General features: G+C 39.6%; 1 protein-coding gene and 1 long non-coding RNA gene across 3 annotated transcripts in view; one reads left to right on the plus strand and one right to left on the minus strand.

Annotated features, from left to right (window-relative positions):
- Positions 1 to 23,086, plus strand: part of LOC143441762 (uncharacterized) — a 238,398-nt gene that overhangs the window by 206,749 nt on the left and 8,563 nt on the right. The window contains exons 5-7 of the long non-coding RNA XR_013109431.1: positions 16,938 to 17,033; positions 18,276 to 18,520; positions 20,297 to 20,358. This is a non-coding gene — a long non-coding RNA (uncharacterized LOC143441762). The remainder of the gene's footprint in view (positions 1 to 16,937; positions 17,034 to 18,275; positions 18,521 to 20,296; positions 20,359 to 23,086) is intronic.
- Positions 1 to 23,086, minus strand: part of Cacna2d3 (calcium voltage-gated channel auxiliary subunit alpha2delta 3) — an 800,506-nt gene that overhangs the window by 1,717 nt on the left and 775,703 nt on the right. For both annotated transcript variants that reach the window (XM_076931312.1, XM_076931311.1), the window contains 2 exons: positions 1,573 to 1,688; positions 1,276 to 1,355 (listed from right to left, as the gene is read on the minus strand). In XM_076931312.1, the coding sequence (XP_076787427.1) occupies positions 1,276 to 1,355; positions 1,573 to 1,688 (196 nt within the window). The remainder of the gene's footprint in view (positions 1 to 1,275; positions 1,356 to 1,572; positions 1,689 to 23,086) is intronic.

Raw genomic sequence — 23,086 nt, forward strand, 5'->3', positions numbered from 1 at the left:
AAGCTACTATTTTTATATGTTTATCTTATATCCAATTGTCAAAAAAAATCTTGTTAATTTTAGTAACTTTTATTTTAATTGTCTAGTTGTCCAAGTATGCAGTTCCTAAAAGTTATTCATTTTGAGACAGGGTCTCACTCCATTCCTAAGTTTGGCCTTGACCCTGCTCTCTTCCTGCCTCTGCCTCGAAGGTTCTGCAGTATAGGTGTAGCTACCATACCTAGCTCAATTCCTGATTTTAATTCAAATTGTTTATATTTGTTTAGTGACATTCGGCTAGGCTCATTGAAATATTAAAAATGCTTTCTTCACCTTATATGTGATACATACAACATGTTGCTATCAATTTCCCCTTTGAGTATAGAAATAAAAATTCTTAACAAACTGTAATTTATTATAAATGAAATAGTGACAGTACTTATTGTAGTATTGTAGATAGTATACTGACTTTTAACATCTTAGAAACTGGATAGCCTATAGCACATTATAATTATGTGTTATTTGAACATGCACAGACATGAAGGCTGAGGTGACACTTTTCAACAGTAGGCATTAAACCTTGCTACAGTTATGGATCTAGGTAAGCTTTCTACTTTGTATAGTGGTAGAAGTGGAGTTCATTTACAAACTTATTTTTCTTGGTTTAAAATGGTGTCACTGTAGAATGAATGCAAACTCACATTTGTCAGGAGTGGGCTTAATTCTGCACTTATCATCATAAGTGTGACAATTCAGGGGTTTGGATGCAGGTGTGTCTAACCTGATGCCCCACACACCTTCCAGGACAGCAGTGAGTGCAGGCCCACAAGTTTAGAGAGAACAGTATATTGAAGTGTCAAAAGACCGGACAGCCCGGCTCTGGCTTATCATTTGGCTCCATCAGAAGTGATCATGTGATACTAAAATTGCCACTTTCTTTATGTGAATTTCTTGTAAACAAAAAGCTATCTGAAGTAAGCAGTGAGAATTCACTTTATCTTCCATTTAAGATAAATAAACCATGATAGAGCTGCCTTGTGCATGATCAAATTGCAACACATCTAAAATAAGAAAAACAGTAAAAGATCTAACATATATATATGGACACCAAAGGAAATGATTACTAAGCAGAGATGAAATAAGGCACAGATGGGCTGAGTGTCCTGAACTACTAGCTGCTGTGTATCCCTTTTTTTTATTTCCTGAGTCAAGGTTTGAGCTGCAGTTCTTGGTCACTATGAGGTACTCATTGTGAATCTGATGGGAAAAGAAAATTGTAATGGTTCTCAGACTTGCCTCAGGATGGAAGCCGTGGCAGGATTCCGGACGTCGTCTGATCTTCTGAGCCTTTAAACGTTCACACTTAAGGGATTCATTATGTTGACTGTAGTTAAGGCGAGCATCTGACAATGACTTATCTCACTCTGAATTTCAGGGGTCAAACCTTGGCACTGAAGTAGCTTAACTACTTCCTTCTGTATACATGTAAAGGATGGAATCTTTCCCTCTATGACATGTCTCCCTCCAGTTGACTTACAGTTGCTTCCCCTTTACCAGTGGCAGCCATAGTAGGTAGACCCACACACAAAAGGATATACCTGATTTCAATGGGTGCCATGGTGATAGGAGCCACAGACTCACAGAGACAGCTACTGTCCACCACCACCATGAATAGATTGCTACTTGGAATTTGCTGGATGACAAAGGACCTGTGGGAACAAGAGTTAACAAGATGGTGAGAGGTCATTTACCATCTGTCTTCAATCCCAGGTTACAGTTCATCCTTGCAAGGAACTCACAGCTTGGAAGCTTGGGACAGCTAGTCACATTGCATCCATATTTAGGAATACTAAACAGTGAATTTAGGCAATCTTAGCACAGCTCCTTTTCTCCACTTTCACACAGTTTAGGATCCTTTGCCTAGGGAATGATGTCTCCCACAGTGGGTAGATTTTTCTACCCCAATTAACATACTCAAGGTGAAGACATGCCCACAGGCCTATTTGATCTAGACAACCATGCATTGACATTCTCTTCCCAAATGATTCCAAATTGTGTTCACTTGACAATTAAAACCAACCATTATACCATCTCTCAAATGAAAAGATGTATAAGAACACTTCCCTCCTGTGTGGGAACAACTGTAATATTTTATGGAGCCAAGTTCAGAGATAACTTTCCCAGGAAGTTCCCTTTTTCAATGAGGTGCTTTAATGGAAAATACTAAGCTGGAATGAGAAAACAACAGCTGTATTCACTTGAAGTTAGTACCATTCATTTTGATGAGACTGGGATTTTGCCTCAATTTTCAAAATTTACCTTCTTCATATCTAGCTTCATTCCCTAGATCACAGGACTCTCACAATGAAGCAAGTTATTTCCTGTTTTTCTGCCAAACACCTTCCAGTTTGGTAAGAGTAAGTCCAGAGCCTGAAGCATTATCTCACTCTGTTCTTTTCTTCTGGGAGGAGTTCTTCCCTTCCTTTCCCCAAAGACTGGTGTGTGTCAATGAGACACAGACAGTGCATTCCCTAGAATCACTCCTGTACTACTCTGTTTTATATAATCTGCCCAGAAGAGAGGAGAATGTTTTCAGTGAAACTGATGCTAGACACTGAAGAGGTGCTAGAATGCATGTTAATTTTAGAACTAAGATAGTATAACAACTCCAAATGTTGATATCTGTCAGTACAGCCAGTCCAACTGGTGTGATGAGTCCAAACTGTGGTGAGTTTGATGGCATCATTGTCACTGTCCTGCTGTGGTCGGAAGAAGCTTCATGGATGTTAAAGATCTTGATAAGTGCTTGGTCTTGGATGACTAGACCATTAGGAGTGTACAAAGATTTTGGTGGGGGGGGGGGCTAAAATTATCATAGTCTATCTTAGTCACTTTAATAGCCATTCTCCTTAACATTGTATTGACTTTATCATTCTTGTGAGTATTAGAGATACTGTCTGGGTCAGCTCAGAAGAGGCCCAACTCCTTCTAACAGCAAAGTTAAGAATGCTAAGATCATATCACAAACCTTGCATTTATTAAATGCCCCCACTAAGGTATTTGGAAAATGTATTTCCTTATTATTTTTGTTTAGTTAGGTGACCTCAAAAGTTGATGTAACTTCCTCCATGGTGGAAAATGTCATTCAGGGTGACTTGAATTGGTTTTCAGGCCATGGTCATTCATATTTGGTTTAGAATAAATTATCTTCTCATTTTTATTAAAGCAGGCACATTATTTTATATCAGCAATTTTGGTGCCTAAAATGGACCTCCAGAGAGTATCTACTTTTGCCAGTCCCTTGGATTGTGGCCATACATCAACATGGACTGTCTGTTTCCCAAACCTCAGCCTGAGATGATTCCTCAAATGGATATTGGAAAGTCTTTTCTGAGGCCGGCATCCTGTTTTAGATTGATAAGTCCTATTCTTAGTACATTATGTTAGGGTCTACTAATAAAAACACTTGTTGGAACTTCTGTTTATTATCGGTTGGCTTTTTTTCCCCTATGGCTCCTCTATTATTTGTAGTTGCTGTTTCTTCTGTCTTTCTCTTAATCATTAAGATTTCCTCTTTTTGGTATAGAATTATAATGAGTGCCAGCTTCTAAAGAAGCCAGGGTAAGCAGTACTTGTCCTCTCTGGCCTGAAAAAATACACTTAAAAATTGACTGGATTTTGTGGATATGCAAGGAACCTCAGGATACACAATGGTGTCAAATTTCCCATATCACTTTATTTCTGGGTCACAAGAAATACTACTGGATCATCCAGGAGGACACACATAGGAGGTTTTGAGCTCTGTCACCTTCCACAGCCATGTAGAATAAACCCAAACATCTTCAAAATCTTTTAAATAAAATATATAATCTTAAGTTTATGTTATAGTAAATTGAGTAATATTCACCAGAGTTAATTTATAAGAAAACATAACCTAAATGGATTTCATAGTCTGTATACCCTAGGACTTTAGTTTTAACAATATAAAATTGCTACAACTATATTTTGCCATGCCTATATACTAGATAATTGCATTATAAGAATTCAAATATGATTAAAGACCACTAACTAAAAGGAAGGAAAATAAATGACTTTGAGAAGAAAATGAGACATATTTTGTATAAGACTAGCAGAACATTAGCAAAAAACAAAAGGAAAGCTTTATTCTAAAACTATTTACAATGCTAGAAAGAGGCGCAGAGTACACAGACAAGAGTGTGGTGGTCTGTGACATGTCTGAGAGTAAAAGGGTTTTGGCAAAGCCACGGGCCTTGGGGGATCACAGGATTTTTCAAGGGATTAAAGCGACATCTGAGGCACAGTGGTGTACGTCTGATGGTTTATCGGTGTTAGATGAGTTTCCCTAGAGCACTGTTCTGCTTCTTACAGGAGGTGATGTTCATGTATTCTCTTCTGACCTACCTTTCTTTTTTTTCACAAAACAAAATGGCTACAGAGAGGTGCCTTGGGGGCTAGTCTACCATAGTGCAACAAAAGAAAGAATGTTTAAATATTAGCAAAGAAGAGCTGACATCCAAAATCTAGGAGAGTTGGAAAAACAATTCAAAGAACACAGCAACTCACATTTCAGCTATGTTGGCAAAAGGAAAGTACCAATTACAGCAGTATATCAGAGTCCTAGCTGCAGGAGACTTCCATGGCACATGCAAGCATGAAATCTGTGAGGCTAATGGAGAAGAAACTGCTTTGCTGCAAATAAGGATTTACCCAATAGCCACAGATACCATCTTATCGTAGGGGCTAGTAGCTGAACCCATGATCCTATCAGAAGCCTTGAGTTACTGTGAATCTCAATAGATGGAAGACTGCCTGCCATTCAGCATGCTGAGCTTTAGGATGAATAGGTGCCATAGTTAAGAGCTCAAAATCCTCCCGCTGTGTTTCCTACAGAAACTAGGAAAGCTCTCCACTTGTGCTTTCCTACTTAGGGTACTAACTGGTTTCTGATGCTTTTTTAAGCAGGTAAGGGTGTTATAGTCCCCAGCATTCATTATTTCCTAATGGAGCCTGGGCAGGATCCCTCTCATACTATATAACCATGGTCCACAATTACCAGTGCTACAGATGCCAGTAGGTCATAAGCTCATTCCATCTCACTCTTGTTGTAGGTAGCACAGACCCAATCATCTCTCAAATTTTTCTTCAGAATCTTGGAGAAGGTCTCAGACTATGATAGTTGGTACTACAATACCTGGCATCTCTTTCTCAGAGAGACCAAAGAACAGACCTCTCCAGAGCCCACTCCACAGAGATGTGGCACCTATTGCCACGAGGCTTCCTCCAGCACCAAGTCAAGTAACTACCTTCAAGAACTGCTGCAGGCAAGGTTAGATAGGGAGACAGACAATGCTGAGATCACCTGAAGCTGGAGGAATACCACAGAATACTTTTCATCTCTCCTATAAAAATTCAAAGAATCTATAACTCAGAAAAGCTGTTTAGTAAAACTGGTAAGAAAGCCAGTTATAAAAACTGTACAGAGATCAACACAAATACACTACTATGACACATCCAAAGGAGGACAAAAATTATCCTGCAAAGAATAGTAGCAAAGGGGTCGTAGCCAGACTAGTGTTAGAGATGTGTATTATGAGTAATCCACCATTAATTATCTAAAACCTAATAAATAAATCCATAGTTTGAATCACATTCCTTTGAAACAAGGCAGTAGTAAGTTTATTAGATATTATTTTATATATACTGATGATCCCAAGCAGAAATACCTAAGGAAAGGCTAATTTTAATTCTTTTTAAATCTATTCCAAAAGTTGAGATGGAAAGAATTCTATCATAATCTTTATTAGATCACTATTCCCTGATACCCAAACAAGGAAGAATATACAAAATATATACTGCTATCAGTGATGAAAACAAATGCTAAATTTCTCAATAAAATACAAGCAAACCAAGTTCCCTAGCTTGTCAAAATGTCAAATATCATGGCTCAGAAAATCATCCTAGGGATTTATAGATGGTTGAATATATTCAGATTAATAAATGTGGTCATCACAAAGGCATCAGCAAAAAATATCATAACAGGTACATAAAAATCAGTAAATATATTAATCATAGTAAAGACTCAAAATCAGGCAAAAGAAGAACATAACACAAGATACTAAGAATTTGTATGCAAACACCTGTGTGTGTGTGTGTGTGTGTGTGTGTGTGTGTGTCTGTCTGTCTGTCTGTCTGTCTATCTATCTATCTATCTATCTATCCACAGTAGTGGCTGCTCTCAAGGCTGGTAGCAAAGATTCTTTTTTTTTTTTTTTTTTTTTTTTTTTTTTTTTTTGTAGTGGAGATTTCCTACTTGTCTAAATTCTGAAAGTTAATGGCTGAATGCACAGCTCTAAAGAGGACATCAGTATTAATGTCCAAGCCACCAGGAAATTTTTAAAAAGGGAATAAAAAGAGAGTAAATGACAGAAGACATAGAAGAATGCTGTGACATGCTGCCTTTAGAACACAATGACATAGTTGTTGTGCTCATGAGTTCAGCACAAGATCAATCCACCCAAAATTTCAGCATGGAAGAGGGAGGGATTCATTAGGTCCCACTACTGAATGAATACTACTATGGCTGGGAGATGGAGAGTCAGTCAGTTTTCTTTACAGTATTGCAATTGGTAGGTTTTCCATGCTCCAGAGGATGATCCCGCACCTATGTAGCTATGGCAACTAAGAGAACTAATGGGATGTAGTAGAATTTAAAAAGAAGAAGATGAAGAAGAAGGAAAAGGAGAAGGAGAAGAAGATTTGAAGTTGAAAGGTGGTGTTGTGGTAGAGTTGAGGTAAGTTGGAGAGAAGAAATGAAGCACATTGGATAAAATTCTCAAAATATAAAAATATTTTTTAAAAATAAAATACATGAAGAAAAAAGCAACTTAATAACCCCTCATATACACAAAGCTCAAAGCATCATAATATCTGATTTTAAAATGACAGTAAACAGAGACTAGGGGGATGATTTATCAGTTAAAAGCATTTACTGTTCTTGCAGAAGACTCAGGTTCACAACCAGCAGTAACTCCAATGCCAGGGGATCTAACAGCCTCTTCTGGCTTCCAAGGGCACCTGCGTTCATGTGGATAATGCTCCCATGACACATATACACATGATTAGAATAATAAGATAAGATCCAACAATCAGTAAAAAGAACTAAATAGACATTCATTCCTCAAAAGAAATCTTACAAGGAGCCAACAAGGGCATAGAAATATGCCCAGTCTCATTCATTTGTAAAATGCAAACACAAATCACAGTACACTGGGATGTACCCTAGTAGTAAATGGCTAAACAAACATGTATATAGTGCTGAACTTGATCTCCAGTAGGGAAAAATAAAAGCAAATGCAAACCATTGTGAGAATCATTGTACCCCATTTAGAGTGGGTATTATAACAACCACAACAAAAATAAGACAGTCCAGTGAATGCTGAGAAAAGGACCTCTCATATACTGTTAGTGAGAATCATTATGGCCATCATAGAAAGCAATGTAGAGTTTTCTCAAAAACCAAAACAAGCAAAACAAAACAACAAAACCTCTAAATATAAAACTATTATATATTCAACTATTCTAAATCTGCATATATATTCAAATAATGGAATAATTATTCTAAAATACTTTTGCAGTTTGATTCAGTTAAGATATAGACTCAAAGTAGATGTCCTTTAGATGAATAGATAAAAAACAATACATATTGAAAATAAAATATCAATAACTGGCAAGATGGCTTGCTGCGTAAACTACTTGCTAAGCAGGCACAATGACTTGATCCCAGCACCTACATAAAGGCAAACCATGATAGTATGGCCCCTCAGTCCTTGGTGGGAAGAGACACAGGACCATCATGGGGGCTCCTTGGGCAACTAGGCCTTCTGAAGCAGTAATAGTAGAAGGCATCTTAAATTCTATCTCTAGCTTACACACATGGGTGTAAACATCTTTACACACACACATGCATACATGCCACATATACATGGGAAAACTAGCACAGAACATCACTCAGCTGCAGAATGGAACTGTGTCATTTGTAGCAACACTGATAGAACTGGAGGCTATTATAACACATGAAATAAGTAAAAAAAAAAAAAAAAGACCCCCAAAACACCCCACATGTTCTCCATTTGTGGAAACTAAGTCAGGCTTGTAGAAGAAGGAATGGGATAGTGGTCTCTAGAGACAGAAATGTGTAAAGGACTGGGGGATGGAAGGAGCTGTTCACAGTGGGCCACTATATGATGAAGCAATCTACGTGCTTCAAATGCTACGAGTGTTACATTTCCAGCACACACCATGATTAATGCTGAAGAGATGGAAATGCTTGTGCCCTGATTTGATTATTAAATATTGTATACATGTGTTGAATTACCATAATATACCCCCACAAAGATGTACAAATAATATGTCTTACTAAAAATAAACTAGAGAGAAGTGTAAAAAATCAATTGTGAAGTATTTACACAATGGGACATTTCTCATTACAAACTCTGACATTGATGAATCTCAAAGTAATTGTGCAGGGTGATAGAAATGAGACAAAGGGATATTAATACACAGCTTGCATTGTTCTCTTAATGACAAATCCTATAAAATGCAAATGAATCTCTACAGACAAATTACAGAGCAGTGGTTTTCATGGGAGACAGGCGCTGGGAAGAGAATGAAGGAAGTAATTCCAAGGGACATGGAACACTCTCAGAGTGATGGGCAAGCTTACCAGGTTTATTTCGGCTACAGTTCCCTGCCATATAGAACTGTGTCAGAATTGTCAGGTGGCACACTTTAAATGCCTATCAATTATACTGTAGTAAACCTGTTTTTTTCAAGTGATTTTTGCATTTTATTACCTTGGTTTTATTTTATAATGACCCTACTCAGCTAAATATTTAAAACATTTACGTGCTTAAAAAATTCCAGACTTAATCCTTTTTTGGTATGAAGTTAACTTTTGGATTTCCATGGAACTCTGGCATTCAAAAGACACATAGTACATCTATATTTAGTTAAGTAAATTATTAATGTGTTCCGAAGTTATATGAGAGTTTTGGAAACCTGACAGTTCTTGTTATTATATGCTATTAATTATATTCTAATATTAAATGAAGGATAGAAAAAAACATTTCTTTGTCAATTTTGAATGGTCTTTAGACAAGGGTATTCTCATTTCTAGGACCACCCAGTCTTCTACTCTGAAACAGAATTTTCAGACATAACCAAACTCATTTTACCAACAAGTTTTCCAAGTAAGGACTGGCATTACTGTAGAAAAAACAAGTGTGTCTTGGTTCAAAACTCTTGAAAACATGAACTGCTTTTGATCATTTTTGGTTTTGTTAATTTCTCTTTATGGGACTTCCTAGGGTAGCCTCTGAAAATTCTGCAAAAGAGCATCTCCTAGCCTTGGGGCTGGCTTGTGGACATGCACTGATTGAGAAACAGATCAAAATGTCCTTAACACTGGAATTTGGGCTCTTTCCATGATGAGCTTTTGAAAAACAACAGATTTAACAAGTGTGGGGGGGGGGTTAAAAGTGGGTCATTTTCTCTACTGAAAGAGACAGCTTGGGCGAAATTCTCTCAACTTCCCTGAGAAAGACCCTGTCAGTCTTCAATGGCTAAACTCTTGACCTCCCAGGATGTCTTACTTCACAGGTGCCTCATCTCCTGATGATGTGTCCACTGTCATTCATTTCCCACTATGCTGACCAAGGAAACGAAATGCTCCGTGCTTCCAATGCCTCTACTGATTCTTCTTATTAAAGTATATTTCTTACCACCCTAAATAGAGTTGACCACTTAGCGGTTGTGGAAGATTTGCTTGGTATTCTTCCCTATATAGTAACCTGTGCTGAACTTGGTCTCAGAGAAGATGCTATCACACCCATTCAAGCATCATGACCCTGTCTTCTTATTTACACTCTTTACAAGACTCTAGCATGCTCATATACTGCAAATTTTACCATCCCAGAAAATAATTCTCTCATGTTGGTGTAATGCAAAGAAAACTTCTAGGTTCTTGATTGTCAAGTCACTATTTTAAACCTACCAGAAGGGACTTCTTTCCAGAGAACATCTTTATTTTAAATTGTCCCCCAACCAAAACAATATAACTTATTAGAAAAAAAAAAAGAAAGAAAAGATACTAACTAGATGCAACCAACTGACTACTGGTTAACTATTGATGTTTACAACTACTGGACATAGCAAATGCCTGGCTATTACCAGTCAGTTTACCGCAGCTACATATGTTTCCTAACATATGTAACCTGCCTTGCCTATCAGTTACTTTGTGGATATGGCCGGGTGTTCCACAGCAAGGAACCTAACTATACCACGTGATCTCCAGTATATAGGAATAACTAACCCAATGGACTCCAAGGTCTAGACCATATCACCACTGCCATGAGGCTAGAAGCACCATGTTAAATTCAGACTTCCATTTACTTTGGAGGCACTTCTACCCCACAGACTCTTGTATGTGGTTCCAAAAATTTAAATACATTTCTTTTATCCAAATTATACAATGCATTTAGTCTTTACTGACAACAAAATTCATGGTGAGCTTACCAAAACTGAACAAATATTAAAACCAGAAGACAACCCTGGAAGGATAGGTACTGTATTAAGTCTTTTATGAAAGGCTTAGTTTTCTGTAATCCAAGAAAGATTTTATTTAGAAGAGAGAAAAATATTTCAAAAAGAAGTAAAATAGATAAACCCTTTTAATAGAAAATCATAGATTGTATAAATGTAAAAAGGAAATCTGGGCAAGCTATTTCTGAACTCAAATGTGGAAAAAGAGCCTTCACTTCAGCTCATCACAGTTATGGACAATGTGGCTGGAGAGGAAACTCAACAGTCAACACTTTTTAGTGCAAAGATTAGGGATAATAGCCTATTACAGAAAATCGGCAGAACTTAAAAGGCCATGAGTCTTCAAGACACCCACGGTACAGAGCATCGGAAGAATACTGTACGTGTACCCATATTCTGCCAATGGAAAGTGGACAGGCAGTGTTGAAACTGACACTAGAATGCCATTTCCCTATTGTGATTATAAGCTACGAATTAAGACTTGGCTAAAAATTCTATGAGATTCAGATTTCTCCACATCTGACCATTTGTCTTTCCTTAGCACTAATAATATTTGGCATATGTGAAAGTAGTCAGTTTGTTGAGAAGAAACTCAAAATAATATAGAGCTATCATCTAATGTGTTCTAAGACACAAAAGTATGTGTTTATTTCAGCAAGCTTTAACCTAGTATAGTACCAAAATAATAAGACAGATAAAATCATTAGTACCAAGTAAGAGTTACAAAAATTGAACACTGAAGACAGGCCTTTCTTTGACTAGAATTAGTCACTCACATAAGGTCATAATCATGGAGTCAATTTGCTCAAAAAGGAAAAACAAAAGGAGATATTTAAAAAGAAGATATGCAATACAGAAGATTGTAGCTACAAGATGAAACCCCTGTCCAAATAATTAAAAATATGTGAAGTGAACAGGACTTTAAAGCACGTTGCTATCTTACAAAGCGGCTGTGACTGTATGCCTAGGTCCTGTGTAAGATCAAGCCAGCTCACATTATAGAATGGGTTGGGGAGGGGTTCATAAAGTCCCATCCCTACCTGAGGAGCTGTTGACAATTTATAGGCTTTGGGAACATCAGTTATCTTCAAGGGTGTGGCCCCTTACAGGCTTCCCATATCCCATTAGATGGCCCTATATCCATAAACACATAGATTGGACCCAGTAGAATCTAAAAAGGAGCACATGATACACATGTATCAAATTCTCAAGCAACAGAAAGCAAGGCTGAGAAAGACGCTTGATAGCAAATAATTTTCAACTGGATGAGGATTGACTCAGCTTCACAGTAGACAGGATAAAGGGAGACTTGTGAATGAGCTGAATGCCAAAGTCATATCTAAGTCCAGAAGAAAATAGTCACTAGATATTTAAGTTTAAGCCTTCGGGAATAATGACCAAAGGGATGTGAAATACAGATCAGGTCAGTTCACGATAGTATTTAATAAACACATAGACCTATGAGTCTAAAATCACTGCAGTCACATTGAATGTGAAGTTGTTAGAGTCACATATTAAAAAGCAGTGACTCCTAAGTCAGTCTTAATGAGAAGTACCAGCAGGAAAAATAAATAAATTCTGTGAATAGGACAGGGGCAGGTTGACAGGGGCAGGTTAGTAAAGCTACCATGCAATTATTCAGAGCAAGCCATCATTAAAATAGAACAAATCAAACTGTTCCTACTGGAAAATGTCATGAGCCACTAACAAGATAAGTCCCTGTATATGTGGTGGGAAAAAAAAAAAAAACAAACCCAGAGGGGCAGAAATAGCAAGAGGGATGAGGCCATGACTTTTTTTTTATTAGATATTTTATTTACACTTCAGATGCCATCCCCTTTCCCCATTCCCCCCTTTAAAAATCCCTATCCCATGCCCCCTTTTCCTTTTTGCATTTATACATTTTTTTTTTAAAAAATGTTAATCATAGGCTTTATAAGTTTGGTATTGTTCAATCAGAGGTGTAATCCACTACTCAACCTAGATATATCAACTATCTTTGACTGGTGGAGACATGTGAACATCTGCCTCCCTGTCTCCCCCTCTTTCTCTCTTTCATCACCTAGCTTCTCCTCTCCTTCTTCTCCTCCTCTTCTTACTCCTTCTCTTCCTCTCAGTACTCCTCCCACCTTAGCTCCTCCTACACATCACCCTTCCTGTTAAAATGAAACTTTTCTCTCAAAATACAATTAGAGCATAATTATGCCAATTTGTACCAGTGAGGTACAAGATAGTCCTAATACCCAGTCCATCATTTTGTTGACTAACCAGAACCTCTGTCATCTATCCTAACTAAAACATTTAGTTCTGAACCTGGCTTTAGGATGAATGTCAGCTGATGACTATCCACTCAAATCTTTTCTCTCATGGTAAATAGCCAGGATTGGCTATGAGGCTATAAGTTTTCAACCCCGTCAGAAATCCAGAATGACTGAGTTAACTATAATTGTGGGAAGCACAAAACATAGCTTCTAAAACCTTGCCAATTTATAGAGACCTCTGAACACCTGGACACTCCCTCTACTTCAAAACGTTGGAGCATCTGTTCTTCCGCCTTCTGGCCCAGGATCATCTGACAGACCTTAGTGCTGCAGAATTATTAAGGGCTGATTACTCTGTCTAGGCAGATATAATCAGTTGACTATTCTGCAAGTGTGTCCTTTTCTGGACAGTAATTTGTCTGTAGATGGGGAGAGGCAATTCTTGTCTAGTGGCTTACCACAACTGGAGTAACTCCAAAGATGCTCAATTTCTTCTTAGAATTCAATATAGGAAGCTGTCAGGAGCAGACAGGTCTCTAATCAAAATGAACATTAATACAGAAATGTTTGTCATGTCAATTCTGTGGATTTCTGATGTTTTGAAAACCAACTATCCATGTAAGGTAACCTGGACTGTTGTCTGAGGCCATGACTTAACTGTGGAGTAGGAACTCTTTAGGTCTGTACTACATCAGATTCAAGATTCGCAAACATTGGTGACAAAAGACATATCTATTTTTCAACTGTAGAACATAGCCAGGGGTGAATGGCAAAAGAATTGAAAGACAAAGCAAAACAAACACAGGAGTAAGCTAACAGATTTCACCTACACTCCAGAGTTTGAGATGGGATCAAATTTGTGTTGTATGTTCAAAAAAAAAAAAAAAAAGGAAGGGGAGATAAAATTATTGATCTATGAAACGGGAAAAATAAAAATGAAAGCACGACTGTTGGGGGGTTGGTCTGGTTTTGTTACATATTCAAATGTTAAATTCTGTACACCAAGATCTGGTTGCCCCCACATGGGTGAATTCTTGTCTACACCAGTCTTTGTTGTGTAAACATTGAGCCCAAATTTAAAGCTGGTGGTTAAAGAAAAGTGGCTATAGCTAATTGCTGGGAAGAAAAGAGGAAGGTGGAGTTTCAGTTACTGGTCTGGGGTCATAGGTAGGGACTGTGAGAAAGGAGAAGGAGGAAGAAAGAGAAGAAAGGGAAGAGGAGAAGGTTGCCATGATGCTAGATGGATCATAAGCACATGGCCAGAAGATCCTGAGGATGAAACTTAAACAACAAGTACTTGGGGAGTCCAGATGAGGAATTAACAGTCTAGCACATAGAAAAATCTATTAGGGGAAATAGTCTAGTAATTGAGCTAAGGCTGATTTAAAAGGATCTATAGGACTCTGCCTTGATTACTGGCAGTCTGGCCAGATCATATTAATAACTAATAGAGTTAGAAAATAACATTTATATACCATCTACACATGACCTTACATCTGTGGCCCTGTCCTGCTCTTCCCTTTCCCGTGGGGCTGAGTTTCTGGGTTCCTCTCCAAAGCTTACTGCTTAGGCTGCTGCAAGGGTGTAACTCATGAGCACAGCAGGCAGGTGAGCCTCAAATTCATCATCTCCTGTGTCCATCACCCAGTCCTGCTTCATCCACAGGCATGCACCACAATTCCCCTTCAGGGCCACTCCACTTAAACTGTGCCTTCAGCTACTGGTGGTGTCTTTATTGTCTACCTGTAGACAATAGATTCCCTTTCTCTCCCTCCCTCTCCCATTCTCTCCACTCTCCCTTTCTTATACAAATTCACTCTAAACTGACTCTACTTTTTCCTACCACAAATGCAATAGTGGCTGCCAAGGAGCAGTGACTTCTGCCTTTCCCTTGCCTTCTCATTTTCCCAGCTTCCTCCTTCTCTGCAGTAAAGTACAATTTTCATGAAAACCAGGCTATATCTGAGTATCTGTAGCTTCCCTCATCTCCAGGTTCTAGCACTGAGTCTGGGACAGAGATTCTAGTTCAGTATGTGTTGACTCCATGACTGAACTTAAAATATTGAAAGCAGAAGCCTAAAGAGCAAACAGAGTGCTGAGGACAAGCCACAGACAGTATTGGACAGTGGATTAAAGCAGTCTTAACACAGATCAACTTTTGACACTCCTGAACACAGAAGTCACAGGATAACACAGAAGTCTAAAGGATAACAGAGCCAGTAAAACATCTTCAACGACCATGATGAACTCCCCTGCAAACAATGTGGAACATAGAGAAAACACACCTTGGGGAGTCAAGCACAAATTCTCTCCATCTGGCCAAGCTATTAAACACAGGAACAGACCAGTTGCAGTGAACAAAACTGAAATGCTCTTCGGGAATTGACCCCCAAGTGAGAGCCGCCACATTACCCACAGAACAGATCTGGCTGTGTTCTTAGGAAACCCACACGAACCCACTGACCAGCCACTGGAACTAATAAAAGAACCCAGCCAGTTGACTGGTTAGATCGTCCTCACATAAAAGTATAACCTCACATTGGCAATAAGCAATGGAACACATTTCAGAATGAAAGACCCATTGATAGGGCTGATAATCACTGTGAAGGCCCAAGAGTACCCTCAGGAAAATGTGTGCTTTCATGAAGAAAAGGATGGACCCTGCAGAACATAAACAGACAACCTAAAACTGGAAGGAGGCACACTATTGTGGAACGGAGTCTGAATCTATGCCCCTAAATTAACTTTGCTATTCAAAGCAATCTAAACCAAAGCCCAAAAGGGATCTTACACAGAGGCTGAGGTGACAATTCAGAGGTGACTGTAATATTAAAAGCCATTTGGAAAACTGAAGGAAAAACAGGTTTTATAGAAAGAGCAGGGAAGAAATTTGCCCTACCCAAGAGTAAGTCTTTGAGTCAGGAGAGAACAGCAGATATGTAGGGAGAGTTGTAAAGTTACTGAAGGTCAGAGAAATACAACTTTAAAGGAAGCAAGGATAATGAAACCCATCTTTCTCTGGGTGACACAAAATCTGAAGAAATATAAAGGTAGAGAGGTTTGTAGATGTGTATAGAATTCTAGATCACTCCTAGAAAAGGAAGCTTTCAGATGTTTATTTTATGTTAATCAGTATGAGTGTTTTGCCTATATATACATATATATGTGTGTGTGTGTGTGTGTACACACACACACACACACACACATTACCCATGGAAGCCAGAATAAGGTATCAGATCCCTTAGAACTGGAATTATAGACAGTTAATAACTGCCATATGGGTACTAGGTATTGAGCCTGGGGCCTTTAGAAGAGCAGTCAGTGCTTTTAACCACTGAGGCATTGTTCTCGGTCTTGAAAGTGAAATTTTAAAACCAGCATGAAACATTTGTAATAGTGGAATCTATTTAGATACTGTTTAGTACTTCCTGAGAAAAGCTCTAAAAGTCTGGTGTCTAGAGAAGCCTTTAGTAGCATTGTTTCTTGAAAGGAAAAGACTGGAACCTACTTGAATGTCCACCAATATCTGGGTAGGCACCAGTGTGTTCCCTCTGTGGTTTACATGGTATCAAGGAAAGGGCAGGAGGAAACTGTTTACTGTCGTGAACATACATTTAAACATCACCAGTGGGAAGCTAATGTTAAGCTACACATAAAGTAGGAACACTCAAGAATACTTAATTCTACTATAGAGAACAAGAATAATAAATGAGATGAGACCCAACATGTGTACTAGGTACGTATAACAAATCAGTGAGTGAGCAATGATTTAAAAACCAAGTATAGTGCACGGAGCTGAACAAAATAAAGAATGGATGACTAGATGAAGTGTGCTCCCCCTGACAGGAAGGATGAAGATCAAGTGAGATGAAATACTCGTAATGCACAGGCCCCATTGCCTCTGGGCTGATCTGTGTCATCCTTCAATCGAGCCATGAATAATGCTCCTTCTCCACCTGACTCGCAGGTACCACAGCCATTTAGCAGGTTATGATAGGCAGGCCAGCTCGCCCTTGCATCCGTTTCTGATGATGAGCCTCCTTCCCTAGTCCCTAACTCTATGATTCTCCTTGTCAGTCCATCAGCCAGGGAGAGAGGAGGTGAGCAAAGACAAGGAAGGGGGAGATGCAAATCAGCAGAGACTATGTGAACCTTGCAGTTTAAAGAGGACAGGTAAGGAAGTTTCCTAGCCTTCCATTTCTGCTTGGGGGTCCTTTTTATTGAATCTAGTAAGCATAGTTCTGGGTCTCTTAATTGGTTTGTGTATCATACTATTCTGTAACTTCCTGGATAACTGTCAAATACTTAGCATTTGTGTATAGAGCAGGCACTGATCAAGACACATGTCTGTAAGCTCCAATTATGTGACTAATACATAGGATGGAACATAATAAATGACCAGAGACTGTTGCAGTCTGACGGCAAAGGATGGAGAATAATTACCCAGGCACAATAACTGTCAACAGTGACTTAACCTGAGCCGTCTTTAAAAGCAGAGTGTATAAATATGTTCTTAAAGCATTTATGAGGCGAAGCGCTATGATAGGAGCAAGGTGCACAGACATTTTCATTTTACAAAAAAATAACCCCTAGAACTCAGAGCATAAGCGGACACTTATGGCAGCCATAGGAATAAATCAGCACTTCCTACTTTTCAAAATGAGAAGCATGAGGCTGAGTCCCTTCCTAATAAGACTAGGGCTGAAACTTGGTCAAACCAAAGTTACAAATCTTCTAGGCTCTAGTGGAAGCTCCACTGCTGTGGGCAGCAAACTACCCATCTTGCACTGAACTATTAGGGCTGGAGTGCTTTGTGGGGGAGAGGTTTTCACATAAGCTCACTGGATACAAATACTTAAGGACAAACAAAGGTTTTAAATACAATTGCCATAAAGCCCCATAGCAAATGTCTCCATTTTGTTCTTAAATCCTAGAAGATGGCATCCTGTATGTAGCTGCCCCGAAGCAGAGAAAAGCCACCCCCTACAATGTGTTTACCAGCGGAAAGATTAACTGCTTTTCTATATTTTAAAGACTTACTGTCTGCTTATTAACATGGTGGCTTGAAGGGGCCTGGGCAGTGTTAGCTGTACATTTATGTGTACGGCGTGTATTTATGGCCCAGAGTGCATGGCTGAACTTCATAAAACACACCTCTATTCTGCTGGACCCCACAGCCAGGCTGACATCATGGTATAGAGTTGCTGGGGCTGGTGGGTTTGCCTGGGGCCAAAAAAGCCTGAGGAAGGAAACACTTCAATAGAGAAAAACATAGTGGTGGCCAAGAAGCAGAGATGGGTCAAAAATGGATGTAATGAATGAGACTATCATTGGAAAGGGAGTTGGACAGAGGGAAGTAATTTGATGTGTCCATTACTGGATGTGAAATAACCCAGTCTACCTTTTCCCTCCAAGGCACACGGAGCTGGAGCTGGAAGGGAAGGAGAATACAATCTTCTCCAGATGGCCTCTTCTGAGCAGAGTGACAGGCACATGCTATCTTCTGAGGGGAACTTTGCTGATCAAACACGAAAAATGGATTCCGAGGCTTCTGCAATGCTCACCCTCAGCAAAGGAGAATAGGAAGTTGGAGATAAGATAGCCAGAGATAGCAAGATCACACAGCCAGGAACCAGGGTGTCTTGCTTTCCACTACATAGGTACAGAACTGGGCTCTGAAAAACAACTGTGTGAGATAAAATCTTATATGCTTCAAGCTGAAACTGAAGTCTTTAACTTTCACAGATTTTAATACTCTACAGATTATCTTTGATTCTTGCTTGGCCTAAAATCTGGGTCATAAAGGGTCTGGGAGATGATTCAGTGGATAGAGTGCTTGTGGAGCAAACATGGAGACTAGAGTTCAGGTCCCCAGGACCCTTGGAAAGCTGGCCAACATGGATGCCATCTATAATACTGGCACTAAGGAGAGAGAAACAGGATCTTAGGAGCAGACCGGCTAGAGAGAATATCTAGAAATGGGGAGATCCAGATCCAGAGAAAAACCTGTCTCCATAAATAAAGAAGAGAGTGATTGAAGATGTCTCCCAAGATCAACTTCAGGCCTCCACAAGCATTTACACATGCACACACATATTGAACACACATATGTACCCACACTTGTGCAAACAATCATATACATGCCATATGCACATATACATATGCCAATAAAAATGTTGGGCAAAGCAGAAGTCAGAGTCACAGATGCTCTTCGGATTTGGCATTGATCTTGGTCCATTTGCACATATCTCTAGTTAGGCTGGCTCTGCACCCTGTCATATTTCCCATCACCAGAACACACTGGAAAGCCTTATCCTGACCTACAGTAATAAATGCTAGAAGGTGATTGGCCCCTGTGTCCAGATGTGTGTGTCTCAGGTTTAACCTAATTTTGTCTGATTTGAGCATCTTGTTGGTTTGCAGGTCCTGGGCCAAAAGTCTATGAGGGTAGTGAGTTTGTTTGCCTTGCTCCTCTGCTCCCACCTAATGCTGATGGCTTTGAGGTTTGCAAGCTTCCTCCCTTTTAGTTCTAAATCAGTTCTAAGTTACTCAATGTCCCTGCCTCCATGAAGATCTCCCCACAGCAGGAAGTGTGGCCTCAGTCTCCTATGCTGTGGGTTGGGCATCAGTAGTATAAAACCATCATACAGGTGTGCACACCAATGCTTACAGCAATGGTTTCTTCTGTACTACTGAACTGGAAATGGTGGGGGAACAGACACCAGCATCCTACGGTATAAGAATGTTCTGAAGATGAAAGTTTAGGATATTTTTTAAAATGCCCTTTGGTAATCTAACAGCACACTTGCAAAAGCACAGCTAAGAGTGTCTTCAACAAGAGGCTCCAAGAGTTTGTAAGTTTGGGAGGTGCAGACACACGCAGGAGGAAGCCCTGAACCAGACAAGCAAGCTAGAAGCACTCAGACCAGCAACTACAGGGCACATTTACAACTCCAGAGATACCCTGTTCACCAAGCCACTCCTCGGAGGATCTTCTCACATGGTTTCTTCTGGGTGACAGTAGGAAAGGTTGCAATAGCGTAATTCCATGAAAGCCCCAGGAAGTGCCCTCCCTCTCACCTTCTCCCCTCCTTTCCTTTTTGAGTAGACAGGCAGGTAGATAACTGTTTTGTTTTATTCAGGCAGTCTTGTCTCCTGGACTTCAGAAAGCACAGGTCTGCTGCCTGCTAACAATAAATGATGGAAAATGTAGGTGAACAGAAGAAAGACAAAGTGTCTTAAGCCTCAGAGCAAATGAATTTTACAGAAGCTACAATAGATATAGCTCTTCTAGACCTTTTTATTGTTCTTAAGATTCTTCCAGTTCCCAAATCTTTCTGCCTCAAACTGACTTCTGAGAAACAAACAGATTCCTGCTTGCCTGATATCCATACAAGCTCTACTTTGATCTCCACTTTCTCTCTTCTTTTTTGTAGGTACACACATCCTCCCCTTTGTTCAGGAATCCACCCTTCCTCAAGGCAGCCGCCATGTTATGGTACGTCTCGCATGTCCAAGCTAGCCACCTGCGCACTAGCAAATGGGTGCAGATTCCTTTTCCTGAAGAAAGCTATGGGTTCAGAGCATTGCACCTTCCTGATTTCACATAGATGGAAACTAGCCACACAATGCTATCAACACAGCTTAGCTGCTTGCCTATACACTAGATCAGGAAAGCATGTCTCAGGAGTTACTAGCTGCTCCCCTGTGCCCAGTGTTGGAAATACCTAAACAAAACTTGAGTCTTGGTCCTGATCTCTGGAAAACTAGCATAGGCCTTACCTGAAGCCAATGTCTCAGTGTTTTCTTTTACTTGGCTTGCTTGAGTTGAACTCTCTGACATCATGAACGAAAGGCTATTAAGCAATCTGCTTGTTAAATTCCACATGAAGGCCATCACCTGGTTAATTATTTTGTGGTCAGAAAAACTTTGTTCTTAAGGAGCTGAGTCTTAGCAACTATAAGCCCAGCTTTTAACTGATCTACCTGGGACAGCCCAAGACCCAGACTGGCATAAGGCTGGCTCCTATGTTCCATTTTCCTAGTGTGGGGGATGGGTTTCATTTTCACAGTTAGGTACCAAGATAAAATGGCACCCGTAGTTTTTGTTGTTACAGGTATTTCTCTTAAAATGCATATAACTGGCATATCATGGCATTGCATTTCTGGCTGGCTGGTAGGGAAGAGCACATAAAAACCAGGAACAAAGCTTTGGCTGCAAGGCAGAAGAGATTTATTATACTGTAGACAAAAATGCATCAATAATGGGTGTCACAATGTCTTTCAGTCTTCCTTCAATGATTTGCTGGGATTGATGGTACTGACCTAGACCTTGAAAGCGACTTGGGCAGGAAGTTCTTCAGCACAGTCAGCCCTAGGCAGGTGGCAGGGAATGGCTATTGTGTGGGTGTGTGCTTGGAATACTGGGGAGAGGGGCAACATCCAAAAAGTCAAAGAAGTCCTGTGTCCCTTCAATTGAAAAAAAAATGAGTTTAAAAGGCCTGAGAAGAAAGGGTATTTTCAAAACTTGGCTAGTATTTGAGCTTTTCAAAGTTTGTTCTCTCTCTCTTTTTTCTCCTAGGGTTGTCAGTAAATCATGTTAATTATGACATGAATCATTTTCTTTTAATCCCTTAAGAAGAGTCAGGAATTCGTTAAATACTTTCCTTGGAACTATTAGTGTCTTTTCTTATAAATAATGACAGTAATAGCCAGCATTTATGGAGTATTTACCTAGTGCCAAGTGTTTTTAAGAGCAATTCCCTCTTCACCTTCACACACGAACACACATACACACAAAAGCTATTATCTATATGATTCATAGGTGAAGATATGCATCTACAGAAGGGAATCTGAATGACATCTGATGATCTTGCAAAGGGCACAGTAGCCATCAGCACTCCCCAGAGCTGGTTTGCTGGACACCAAGCCACATGTCCATCACTAATGTGGCCACACTCCCATCCCTATTCCCACCCCCTCATCCCAGCTCACTGAGCACTTTCACCATGCTGATCTTTTGGGAAGACCTTTGACCTAAAACAAATCCATTGTGAGATGAGGCAGGCATGAAGGTTTCTTATCCAAGGCTAACCACTTTTTTTTAAAAAAAATGTTTTCATCAACAAGCAGGAATCAGAAGTTGCTGGCTCTAACCCCAAGCTTTCCTGCAACAGCCTGAACATGACTAATATATGGTCATACTGAGAGTGCTGGGAGTGAACCCTGCCCCAGCACACATTTCACAAGCCCAGTGAACATGGATTCAACATTTATACACAGATTATCCAGTTTGGTGTAAACCTCAACAATAAGACTAATGTTACAAAAGAGGTATCCTTGGTTTAGGTAGCATGGTCAATAGTTATCAGAGCTATGGTGTAGGCTCAAACTATCAGACTGCAGAGTCCCCTTCTAGAAATGTGATAATTGTTGAATGACCAGAAACTGACTGTAATCTCTGTGCTCTGCTAAGGGAGAAATCAAGTTCCAATTGGCTCTGTATGGATTAAATGTATACACTTTAATAGGAAAGTTTAGGGAGCAGTTCTGATGTTAAGGTCCTGTTCCCCAATTGGTTCTTGATCTGTCAGTAAAGAAAGCCATGGGCTAATTGTTGGGTGGAAGGTACAAGCAGGACTTCCAGGTCTCAGAAGGAAGAGGAGACTCAAGAAAGGCGAGGAGTTTTTGCCATGCTTTGAAGGGAGAAGAAGCCAGTAAACATGTGAGGTCTCAGGAGGAGCTGAGGCCTGTGGCCACTACTACAGGCAGGTCAGGGATGTTTGGCAGGGGCTAGGTGGGACTAGCCACTGAAGTTTAGGGTAGGTAAAGAAGCAGAGATAAAAATATTATTAAGGGCATGCTTTTATTTTTTTCTTCTTTATTGGATATTTTATTTACATTTCAGATGTCATCCCCTTTCCCCATTTCCCCTCCCTAAACCCTCCTATCCCATGCCCCCTTCTCCTTTTTGCTTCTATACCATTTTAATTACATGCAAGTATTAAGGTCATTTCTAGGTTGAGGGTCTAGCAATACAATAGATATAAATATTCAAGAAACAAACAAGACAATAAACACAAATAGTCAAAGAGCAAGCAAGGCATTAAACACAATTATGTGAACACTCCTGTGATATAAGCATATGGTGTTTATTTTGTTTACTCTACATTTCTCTTTCTGCAGTGTGTGTGTGTGTGTGTGTGTGTGTGTGTGATGCACAAAGC

Source organism: Arvicanthis niloticus, chromosome 3, assembly GCF_011762505.2.
Source record: "Arvicanthis niloticus isolate mArvNil1 chromosome 3, mArvNil1.pat.X, whole genome shotgun sequence".
NCBI lineage: Eukaryota > Metazoa > Chordata > Mammalia > Rodentia > Muridae > Arvicanthis > Arvicanthis niloticus.